The sequence below is a fragment of the Urocitellus parryii genome, chromosome 5, assembly GCF_045843805.1.
Source record: "Urocitellus parryii isolate mUroPar1 chromosome 5, mUroPar1.hap1, whole genome shotgun sequence".
In the NCBI taxonomy this organism is placed as follows: domain Eukaryota; kingdom Metazoa; phylum Chordata; class Mammalia; order Rodentia; family Sciuridae; genus Urocitellus; species Urocitellus parryii.
In genome coordinates, this window is record NC_135535.1 from 94,763,099 (window position 1) to 94,775,907 (window position 12,809).

The 12,809-nt window shown below is 38.0% G+C and overlaps 1 protein-coding gene across 1 annotated transcript; it reads right to left on the bottom strand.

Annotated features, from left to right (window-relative positions):
• Window positions 1-6,933: 6,933 nt before the first annotated feature.
• Window positions 6,934-10,520, bottom strand: Pde6h (phosphodiesterase 6H). Its single transcript, XM_026414176.2, has 3 exons — window positions 10,387-10,520; window positions 9,307-9,347; window positions 6,934-7,010 (listed from the first exon to the last, which is right to left on the bottom strand). Exons 1-3 carry the CDS (start codon window positions 10,518-10,520, stop codon window positions 6,934-6,936), a joined length of 252 nt encoding a protein of 83 aa, XP_026269961.1.
• Window positions 10,521-12,809: the final 2,289 nt, after the last annotated feature.

Here is a 12,809-nt window from a genome sequence, read left to right on the forward strand (position 1 = left end):
ACAGCTGTCCAGTTAGATGTCTCCCTTATGTGGAACTTCATAACAAATTGTACCCCTGTGCTAGACTGTCAGCATGGTGAAATCAGGAAATTCATAATGACAACAATAAAAAAAGAATAGCAATTATAATGTGATCATTGAGCATTTACAACTATCCAGGCAAGACACTTATTTTATATTTAAAAAAAAAAATACTTGCACTAAATAGATGCAAGTTTCTTGATTTTACAGTCAGAAAAATGCACTTGGAGAGCTTCAACTTATGCATCTCTGTAGTTTCACTTGTTTATTTTTGTTTTTGTTGCCTGTGCTTTTGATATCATGTCCAGAAAGCCACTCATTGCCAGGCCACTGCCAAAGAGCTTTTCCCCTGTTTTCTTCTAGGCGTTTTATCAGTTCAGACCTTACTGAAGTCTTCAACTCACTTCATTGGTTTTTGTATGTGGTATAAGATAATGTTCCAATTCCATTCATTATTTTGCATGTGCATAGCCAGTTTTCCTAACACCATTTATGGAAGAGTATTCTTTCCACATGGCAAATTCTTGCCTCCTTTATTGAAGATTAGTTGACCAAAGATGTGTACTCATGAATCTCAAGGTAGTTATTTCACCCTTCTGCCCTCTCTATTCTGTTTCATTGTTCTTGTGTCTGTTTGTATACTAGTGCCATAGTGTTTCGATTATTGTAGATTTATATTTTTAACCCAGTGAATGTTCTGCCTTCAGCTTTGTTCTTTTTTCTCTAAGACTACTATAGATATTCAAGGTCCTCTGTGATTTCATGCAAATTTTAGAATGATTTTTTTTCCACTTCTGCAAAAAATAACTTTGGAATTCTGATAGGGATTTTGTTGAATCTGGAGATCACTTTGGGTATGGATATTTTAACAATATTAAAATTTCCATTCATGAACATGGACTATCTTTCCATTTATTTGTGTCATTTTCAATTTCTTTCATTGAAGTCTTACAATTTTAAGGATACAGATGTTTCACTTCCTTGGTTAAATTTATACCAAAATGTTTATTATTTTTGATGCTATTATAAATGGCATTGCTTTGTAAAAAAAAATAATTTAGGTAATTTGCTGTTAAAAGATAGAAACAAAACTGATTTTCACATGTTGATTTTATATCCTGTAATTTTACTGCATTTGTTTGGTGTCTCGACCCCTTGCCCGCAAGGAAGACGCAACTCAGAAATCTTCTTTCAGCAGTTTATTCAGGCCTTTACTTATGTGTCTCTGGAAGCTTCTCCTTCTAACCCACACCCCCCAGCCTAATAAAGCATACCAAGCCCCAATGCAAAGCCGCCACGTGGATCTTTCTCATAGGGTGTTTTACAGCTACGCGCCAACTCTCCCAAAATAAGGAGTTGTTTATCACAGGCCACGGCGCTTATCAGCGCCATCTTGTAATGGCGACCACGGTCCGCTGACACGGCTCACCACAGTTTGGCACTCCTAACAATTTTTAGTAGAATCTTCAGTTTTCTGTATATCAGACTATGTCATCTACAAACAGTTTTATCCCCTTTCTTTCCAATTTGAATGCCTTTTATTTTATTGATTTTATTTTTTTCTTGCTTAATTGTTCTAGCTAGAACTTACAGTAGCATTTTGGAAAGAAGTGATTATAGTGTCCATCACTTGTCTTGTTCCTGAATTTAGAGGAAAAGTTTTTAACTATTCACCATTAAGTGTGATGTTAACTATTGGCTTGTCATATACAGCCTTTATTATGTTGGCAAACATTCTTCTACAGCAAATTCATTGAGAATTCTTTTTCTTTTTTTTTTTTAAAGAGAGAGAGAGAGAGGAGAGAGAGAGAGAGAGAATTTTTAATATTTATTTTTTAGTTCTCGGCAGACACAACATCTTTTGTTGGTATGTGGTGCTGAGGATCGAACCCGGGCCGCACGCATGCCAGGCGAGCGCGCTACCGCTTGAGCCACATCCCCAGCCCTCATTGAGAATTCTTATCAGGAGGAGATATTCAATTATTTCAAATGCTTCTTCTATATGAATTGACATAAGCAGGTGTTTTTTATATACTCTGTTAATAGTGTATTACTTCTATTGGTTTATACCAATCTTGCAATCATATAATTTATTCATTCATTTAACAAATATCTATCAAGTGCTTCCATATTTTATAGTTATGATTTTTACCCATAATAGGCCTCAGAAATATTACCTGAAAGGTTTATTGAATTAATGTGATAAAAGTGTACTATTTGCTTCTTTTGCCTATTCTTTTACCTCCCATGTCTGAATATCACACTTTCCATTATAATATCATTCAGGGCGAGGAAATGATCTCAATTTAGAGTATCAGAAAATAAAAAATACATAATTTTTTTTTCTTTTGGACAATTACTGCTTATTTTGAAAGTGATGTATCAGAGTGTATCTGGAAACCCCCCAATTAACAAATAAAAAATTATTTAAAATAATCTAAGAACTCATTAAATCAGCTGAGAGTGCAGCTAACCTATAAATTTTTATAACTTCAATATATGCAAATAATAATCTATTACAAAATATACTGTTACATATAATAGAAATTTACTAACTATATCAAAGAAGACATTTGGCATTTGTTTTTTAGGGATTGGCTAGCTTCACTTAGCATAATCTGCTCTAGGGCCATCCATTTCCCTGCAAATGCCATGATTTTGTCATTTTTTAGTGCTGAGAAATACTCCATTGTGTATAAATGCCACATTTTTTTTTATCCATTCATCTATTGAAGGGCATCTAGGTTGGTTACACAGTCTAGCTATTGTGAATTGTGCTGCTATGAGAGCAACTAAGAACAGAGCAGGGAAGAAGAGCATGAGAAAAAGATTAACATTAAACAGGGATGAGAGGTGGGAGGGAAAGGGAGAGAGAAGGGAAATTGCATGGAAATGGAAGGAGACCCTCATTGTTATACAAAATTACATGTAAGAGGATGTGAGGGGAAAGGGAAAAAAAACAAGGGAGAGAAATGAATTACAGTAGATGGGGTAGAGAGAGAAGATGGGAGGGGAGGGGGGATAGTAGAGGATAGGAAAGGTAGCAGAATACAACAGTCACTAGTATGGCAATATGTAAAAGCGTGGCTGTGTAACCAATGTGATTCTGCAATCTGTATACGGGGTAAAAATGGGAGTTCATAACCCACTTGAATCAAATGTATGAAATATGATATGCCAAGAGCTTTGTAATGTTTTGAACAACCAATAATAAAAAAAAAGAAATTTACTAACTAGAAATTCTGTATGGTCATAACTTCAAAACACTACACAGTTCATTGGGTGGAAGTGAGACTCACCTTGTAGTACGTTCAATTTCATAGCCTCTTAATGTGTATCCTGTGTATAGAAGACCTTTCCATAGCCAATCAGTAGTACAATAGACTTAATTGGCCAATAAATGGGGACAAATTCAGAATTAGCTCTGAGGATTTAAAAGTTTTCTAATTGAAATGGTTAGCTTTCTGAGTGTTGAAGTACCCCTTCATCACAGCAGGTGGCAGTACTGTACACAATTTGACTTTACCCTGGCTCTTGAAGAGATGTGAAAAAACCAATTAAACACTCATTCTGGAAGGAACTGGAAATTGAGGCTCTGTGTTTTAGGACTTCTGTCCATAAAGAGAATAGTGTGGTTGCATTTGAAATATATTTAGTCTTATTACTTGTGTTTTATAAGTTTATGCTGAAAGGAACATTGGAGATCATTTAGTCCAAGATCTATTTTTATTCTCAAAATATTTCAGCCCAAAGAAGGGACATTGATTATCTGATTATTTAATAAGCACTTTGTAGCAGAGCCAGGCAGAACCCTCATCTCCTGATGGTTTTTGCCAAAAGAAAATGTGTACTGAGATTAACAATCAGCTTATGAATTTTGCTTTTAAATTTCTGTTTTCATCTAATCCAGCTATGCCCTCATAAGGTAAATGGTAGGGCAACATTGAGATCTGCAGGAAACACTTTGTTAGTTTATACACATACCCAGGTTTTAGGTTCCATTTAAGCCTTTTAGCCTTTAATAAAACATAAAGCCTTTTCTGTTTCTCCCTTTAAGACAATTTTATGTCATATTTTCTTAGCTCTCATCGTGTTGGTTTTTCTTTTGTTTGGTCAAGTGCGATTGCCACTCTCTCTGGTATTAAATACTGTTTTTACTGATTATTCCTCTGTGCATGTGTATGTGGTGTGTGTGTGTGTGTGTTCCATTCACTCCTTTAGTTGTTAAGAAAATATCTCTCCTTTCTCCCGTCAGTTGATGGGAGTTTTCCTTCCCTCACAATAGAAGTCAACACACAGTGACCGTTATTTGAACCACTGTGTATATTTGCCTAGGGTGGAGTACTGAGAGGAGCATTTCCTCCTTGCATAATTTTTTCTGTCTGACTTTAGCGCTGCTGGGTTCTAGAATGGGCAGAAGGGCCTAAATCATAAGCACCTTCATTCTCAACTTCTACCCAACTACAGCAACCAACAAGAAAGGGGTGGAGGATAAGGCAGGCCCCTGGCTCCGCCTGCCCAGACCAAAGCTCTCTCCCTCCCTGGTCTCTCCTACTCCAGTCAGAGAAAGCAGTTTAGGACAGGACTTTGGAGGGAGGGGATCTGAGTGAGGCAGCAGCAGGTAATTGGCAATAATGGTGCACATTTGGCCCCATCGTTCTTGAAACTGTCAATTCAATACTTAAAGTCTACACTCTCTGACAGTCTCTGCAAAAGCATTTAACTGAGTTACCAAGGAGTCGTGAGGTATTTCCATGTTATCAGTCAACAAAACAGTTGACGAGTTGGAATCCATTAAACGTTAGTCACTTTTCTCACATATTTTTTGGGGGAAGCAAATTGATTGGCTAATAGAGGCAGCATGATCAGAATGATCTAATTTCTAATGTGCAAAATGTAGGCTAGGACTTCCTTGTGTTTTCAAAATGACACAAATAAAAGAATCACCTGGGACCCTTATTAATAATAATTGACTCCAGGATCCTTCCCTTGGAGATTTTTATACAGGAAATCTTGAGTTGGATCCAAATTTTGTATGCTTTGCACCAGCAATCCTCAATGATTCTTATTATCAGGAAGGTGTCTGAAGATTTTTTAAAATTCTCCAAACTTAAAATTTTGTGATGAATTAACTTCTGATATACTTACAAAATTGAAATGAAGAAACTCATACCGTTGGTATCAAAGCATCCATGTCAGACAGAAGCATGGATATGTTCCTTTGGGTGCATTCTGTTTTCTCAACATTATTGTTTCACATTTAGAGAAACATTTTCAAAGTAAGCAAAATGCAGATGAGACTCTCATCCAGCCACAGAAGAACCTAGACCTCCTAGACTAAAAGACAGCCTGGGATGAACAAGTGGTGACTGAAGTCATTGGCTAAGAAACGCGGCTGACTTGAAGGGGTCGGGCCAGCTTTTGCAGGAGGGACAGAAAATAGGTGCCTGGGTGGAGGCAGGAGTTCCTGCTGAAGGAGGAAGCACACTTACCACTATGCCTCTGCGCATGTCATTGTTGCACTTTTTAATTTATATCTTCCTTTTTCTTTTGTACTTCTAATTTTCTGGTCAATAAGTACTTCCGGTCAATTGTGTAACATAAATAATATAAAACCAATAGCAAAAGTAAATTCTCTTGACTACTGAGTTCCTCTAATTCTCAGAATTTATTGCTACCGTGAACCTCAGATTATCAAATTCAAGCAAACTGGAGGGTCCAAAGGGTGGAGTCTTTGCCCAAAATTACAGTGCAACTTACTGGTAGATTCAGGACTAGAATCTCTCTATCCTCTCTTTCGCCCTTCTTTTTTTCAGTTAATTTACTCTTTTTTTTTTTTAACCACAGATTATGAAACTGAAATGAAGAAATCCATACTGTTAGTACCAAGGCATCCAAGTCAGACAGAGACAGTATTCAAATTGCACAAGCGCCTTGAAAGTATTGGGAAAAGATAACTATGTGCACATTCCATTTGACACAACCTTAGAGGTGAAGCAAACCTTCATTTTATTTGGAGGGTTCAACTATCTGCACTTTGCATCTATAGCATATAAAGCTTTTAAACGAATGGTTTAAAAGTGATTTATTATAAATGTACAGAAATCCAGCCGATGTATATACAAATAAGCTGTGACTCTCACCTTAAGCCATTGGACAGAATAATTCCACCAAAGGGAGGCTATAAATAGGAACTTTTCCAAAACAGAGCACTAAAAAGTAGACTCATGTTGTCAGAGTTGTGAGTTTAAGTGTCCAGTCTTCAACTATCATAGAATTATACAATTCAGAGCTACATGGGACCTCAGGATAACCTAATTCAATAAAATATAGACCAAGAAAGTGAAATTGACAAAGCAAAACTATGACTTGAATCTTAATCTTGTACTCTTTCACAAGCATCGTGTGCCTATTTCCCCATGACTGTGCCTTCTTTGTTTAATTGGTACTCAGAACAGGGCATCAAGTATTTGTATGCAGTATTTAGTACAATTTCACCATAAGATTCAAGGTAAATGTCTCCTTTCTTAAATAAGAAGGGGCGAAGAATGACATGCTATCTTAAAATTCTACTACTAATTACAATGAATGCCGAGCAAATTAGATTTGAGAAACTTACACATAAAACAAAATGTACAGAAATATTGATGACTTCTAATCAGTTGATAGAAAGGGTGGTGAAGTTTAAAATCACCCAACAAAAGTAGGTTTTCAATCTCACTCCTAGCTGAGCTATGGGCTGCAAGAGAGATTCTGACACCAAGAGAACTCTTGGTAACTGATGGAAAATGACCACAGAAGTCCAAGAAACTCCTTCTAAATACTGAATTTTAAGCCTCTGTCAGAACAATAGAGCAAAAGCAGTCAATTTTACAGCAGATGTTGCTGAGCATTGGCAGAACCCCTGGTGCTTTAGATAATCCCGAACTGGGCAAGCTCATGCAGTTCCAGGTGGCTGAACGCCTCCCATGGACAAATCACCGTGATATCTGCGAGAGATGAAAGAAGAATATGTAAAACAACCTCATCCAGTGTGTGTGTGTGTGTATGTGTGTGTGTGCGTGTGTGTGTGTGTGTGTGTGTGTAAGAGAGCCTCTTCTACATAAAGAAGGAGAGCCTCTTCCATGCAAAGGATACCCTTCAGGCAGAGACACCTCTCTCCTCCCTCCTATTCATCACCCCCTGGCAACTGGGAAGCTATCCAGACTGGCCCTAGAGCCCAGGAAGAATCCCATCAATTGCACAATTATTGTCCCCACCTCTGCTGCCCCCACTGCCCTGGTATCTCTGTTGGTTTCATTCTGTATCCTCTTTGGGAAGGTGACAATGGCTTGGACTGGAGTACACTGTGGGGTATGGTTCACTGAGTCTCCCTAAACTTCAACTACCATGGAGAAAGCAGAAGTGGAATTCTAGTCAGGTCAAAGATTAAAAAGGGAATTGGAAGCACTGTAAATCCCCGGGGTCTGAGAATCAGTGGTCTTACTCCTACCAAATGGGTTCCTTGGGTTTCTCTGACTCACTCTTCAGTTCCTCTACATTTTGAAACTTATATCAAATCATATACTGACAGGCAATCTCAAGGCATCATCTAATTCAGCTGCTTGTTTCAGATATTACTATCCCCCATTACAAAGAAGCTGGCTTATACCCAGAGTAAACAATTAGCAATCAATCAATCAATCAATCAATCAAACCAGTTATATATATGGGACTAGAACCAGGTCAAAGACCTCAGATCTTCCTTCAGAATAAATCTGTTTACATTGTTCCAAATGTGTTGGGAGTTTAAGCCTGTCTTCTAGAGCTCAAAGCAAATATGCTGATCTGGCCAAAATACAGAAGCAACTGACCTAGAACTACAAATGACCATTATAAAGTGACTAGAAAATCTATTTGTGATCCCAGGAGTGCCACTGAATATAGAATGCAAACACACTGAGTATCTCCTGGTAAGAACACTGATTTCTATGAGTGTCACCAGTTATCAACCATGTTGAATGAGTTCAAAACATATATCCACACAAAAACCTGCACACAAATATGTGTGTGTGTGTGTGTGTGTGTGTGTGTGTGCATGCTCGAGCATAGACAATGGCTTGACTTGTGTACACTTGGAAAAATTCAAGTCCTTCAATAGGCTAAATAAACTGTGGTATGTTCATACAATGGAATATTGTTCAACAATAAAAAGAAATGAGCTGTCAAGCCACATAAAGCCATGGAGGAACCTTAATCGAATATTGATAAGTGAAAGAACCCAGTGTGAAAAAACTTTATACTGTGAGATTCTAACTATATGACATCCTGGAAAAGGCAAAAGTAAGATAAAAATATTTGTGGTTGTCAGGAGTTTGGGAGGAAGGAGAGAGAGATGAGCAGTTGGAACACAGGGGTTGTTTAGGGCAGTGAAACTATGGTACAATAATGGTGGGTACACAACTATTATGTATTAATTAAAACACTTAAAATCATACAAGGAATTAGCCCAAAGCTATGTAAGCCCCAGATTCTGATTAATATGATAATAATGTATCAGTATCGGCTCATCAACTATAACACTCGTGTCACACTGCAAGATGCTAACAATAGGGGAACTGTGCATGAGGGGAAAGAGGAAAATGGAATAAAAGAAGTCTTTGGACTTTCTACTTGATTTTTCTCTAAATCTAAAACTTCTATAAGAAATAAAACCTATTAAAATAGGATGACATACACTTCCTGGGGTACATTAGTTACGATCATTATCCAGAGAATGAAAATATTCTAGCCAATTCAAAAAGTTGTATTGGATGCCTCCTGCATGCAGGGTCCTGTTCTTGGTGCTAGAGGATGTGCAAGAAGAGGAAGTTGCTAAGAAGTGGTTTGCCTTGTTGGGTGGAAAGTTTGTCTTATTTCCAATACCTCACTCTGTGGCCCCACATTGTCACTTAATTCCTCTGTCTCAGATTTCTCTCCTGAAAAGTAAAGTTGGGCTAGACAAACTCTGAGAATCTTTCTACCATGAAAATCTACAATTGCCCATTATATACCTTCAAAGGTTCTTTAATAAAACAAGGGGATTCATTAAACTTTGGGTCTCCTTGATTTCTTTTAGGGTTTTTGTGTCTGGTCACATATGTATTTACTTAGGAGGGTAAATGAAATCCCCACATTTCTATGTCCTCGAAGGTTCTGCTGCCTTAGGTATTCCTTGTAACTCTCAACTGCCCCTTGAGGCCTGAAGTGTGTAAAGAGGAGAAACTCTAAGTGCAAGGTTCTCACTTAGACATGTGAGTGGCTCACCTGTTCCTAGTCCCTCCATGCCTGGAATGTCATCTCCAAACCTAAGTGGAAAGAATAAAAGAAACATTTAGCTGAGTTCAATTAAAAGGATCCTGGAGTCATGCACATGGACAATTTCTTGACTCAAGGGAGAAGAAGAAGCAGCTTAAGAGTTGTATTTGAGAAATTTCTTTCATTCGCATTGAACTGGAGCAAAGTGAATGTCACTCCAGTAGGACTTAGTGTATCTCTGGAGGGAGATTTTTTTTTCTTCTCTAGAAACTTTAGTCTAAGACATTTGAAAACCAGAAGGAATAACTAAGAGGACAACTTACTCAAGCTGCACTTTGTAAAATGGAAACTGAAATTAGAGAGCACTACTTACAAAAGACCCTTAGATTCAATTCATCTGCCTGTTCACATTCACAAGCATTAACTTAGCATCTGCTATGTGCCCAACATCATGTTAGTCACAGAAAGTTAAGGAAAACAATAAACAAATTTCCTCTGAGGGATTTTAGCCTTGGGGAACAGATGTAAATTAATAAATGCTATACCAAAAAAAAATAAGAAAGAAAGAAAGAAAAGTCAAATTAGGATAGCTAAATACTAATCATAGAGCAAACATGAAAGTAAGGATAAAGTTTCAGAGTTCAAAAGCAATATGAATGGTGTATTGAATTGAGCTGTGTGTTGGCAGCATTTTTTCAAGGAGAGGGAGAGAAAAGAAAGAACTGAAGACATCAAAGTGTAAAACATAAAAATAAATCGTGTTTTTTTGGAAATGACCAGTGGTTCAGTATTCCAGTATTAAAGCACAAGGAATGTCAACAAAGGGTGGTCGAGAAAATCCTGGAAGGTCAAATCCAAGGTTATTGTGAGAGGCTCCATTTCACATGATAAGTTTGGCCATGGACCTGCGAACTGGGAGGGGAAGAGTTACAAAACTAAAGACATGACTCAGCAAAGCCTGAGTTAGACAGGAAAACAGAGGGTGGGGTGGAAATTTGTGTAAGTCTGTTCAATATTAGGAGCCTTAGTTTCTCAAAACCAGAGTAGTCTTGTGGGAGCAGTAGGCTTTCTTTTTCCTTTTGGTCTTACCCTTTCACACCCTTTTTAGGAGGTTTGCTCTTGAATTGGCGAGTCTGTCTCTGCTTGAACTTGGGAGGCCCTTTGCGTGGGGTGGCAGGAGCTTGGCTTGCAGCTGGAGGAGCCAAAGTAGTATTGTCACTCATTTTGACTGCCCCTGGTCGGCTGATGTTTCCCTGTGGGGCTCTCTGGACAATGAGAGAGGAAAAAAGGAAGACTGTTCAAGTAACAAGAATGATTGTTATTAGACCTTCAGTCTAAACGGGGAAAGACAAGCACTTTGAAAAAGAAGTTCAGTATTCTAAATTAACACAAAAGGGGAGAGATGCTTATAGTTTAAAGAGATTTTAAAGAAAATATGGTGTAACTCAATGGAGGCATTCAATGTACTGGGGTGTAAACTGACAACCAAGAGACTTACAATCTCAATGTAGGTATATGCTGTTCCGAGAGATGAGCTTCTCGAGTTCTATGTGAATGTGAATTCATCATAATGGTGAACTTGCCCTCCACTACCACCAGTCCCATCATTTGTCGAGGGAGGGAAATGGACTATCTACCATATCTGTAGCCTATTACAGCTTTCATGGGCTCCAAACTTTATGAATTCTTCGTGCCAGCTATAAAATAACCTGATTCTAAATGTCTATATTTAATGAGCTCTCTTCCTGTATGTGTATATGTATATATATATATATATATATATGTATATATATATATATATATATTTAGTTGTAGTTGGACACAATACCTTTATTTTATTTAATTTTATGTGGTGCTGAGGATCTAACTCAGTGCCTCGTACCTGCTAGGTGAGTGCTCTACTGCTGAGCCACAACCCCAGCCCCTGTTCCTGTATATCTTTATTTTATCTAATCCTCATGTGACCCAGAAACTTTTCTCTTAGTCCTGGGAGGTGACATTGTAGCCATCTGGATAGGAGAAACTAACAGACAAGGGCACAAATAGTGAACTTAATACAGGCGATTAAGTAATAAGCTTGCATTTTAACTCCATACCCAGACATTAGTTACTTCAGCCATGATTCTCAGATATCTTCAACATTTTCTCGTATCCATATCATGGACCTGTCCACTATGGTGTTCCCAGGTTAATTTGGTTACAGACATGTTACACTGTCCTTTAAAAGTATCCATAAAGACAAATTTTTAAAATAAAAGTGCTAAGTTTTAGAATGACATTTTTTTTTTCTTTCTCTATTTCTTTCACAATCAATAATCAACAAAACTTATCCTGAGAAGGAAGATTCTGGAAAGCTCTAAAGAACTTCCAAATAGCCTTAACTTCTTACCCTGAGCCAACCTCTTCCCTAATCTAGTGCTTGGGGACTTTGTTTGCATGGGATCCCTTACTGTGCCTGCCACAGATTTGTGCTAACGTTCTTAGCTCAGCTCTCCCTTACAGTCTTCGGCTCCAGCCAATCATCGCTATTTACCCTACTTACGACTTTGAAAATCAGGTTTAAATTATTATCCTTGCCTCCAAGACTTTTTGTCCTTGTTTTCTTTTTTTCAATTTCTGTTGTCATTTTCTCAATTCGTTGTCATCCTCAATTTGTTCAACAGAAATGCATTGACCAATCTGTGAGCTGGTGCTAGGATGGTGAATTCGGTCAAGGACCTAAATCACTTGCTCATGCTATGAATCTCGTCTTCATCTCCTGCTGAAGTAGGCTTCATAAGGCTCCTTTTCAATTTGAGAACATTTTTGTCATCTCAGAACCCATGACAGAGCCAGATGCACCACAGTGTGCCATATACATTGTATTGGTCAAGTGACTGAATAAATTAATAAAGAAGTAGACCTTGGGTGTTCGCATCCTGACCTGAGACTTTTCCATCGGATCACAGGGAAGGCACTAGATGGACTTCACCTCACAAAGCCCTCAGTGGCTTTAGGACATGCACTGCCAGCTCCTCTGATCACCAAGTCTCACTCTTGTGCTGTGGGTCCTCTCTAGCCCTGTCAACAGGCAAGGTTTGTGCCTCTCCCAAGTGTGGTTGGGACCGTGGGTTTCGGTGGTGGGTGGCCAAGGACAGCATTACGCTCAGAGCACCACCAGCAATTGACACATCCTGATTCTGCCAAAGCCACAGGGAAAACTAGAAAACTTCTCCTGACTCAAGATTTTTAGACTCTTCAGTTCTTTCAAAGTATTAAGAAACCATGTTTTCCTTTCCTTCATCTGGAGAACCTATTAGGGTCAGGATGGCCAGGTTTTACAGATACAAATATAAGGCACCCAAGTTAAATCTGAATTTCAGGTCAATAACAAATCAGTTTTTAATGAAAGTGTATCCCATGTATTTCAATGTTCATAGTTATACTAAGAAAATAATTCGTTATTTATCTGGAATTCAAATTTAACTGGGAATTCCATATGTTTTCTGGTGACCCTAATTAGAATCCTCTTA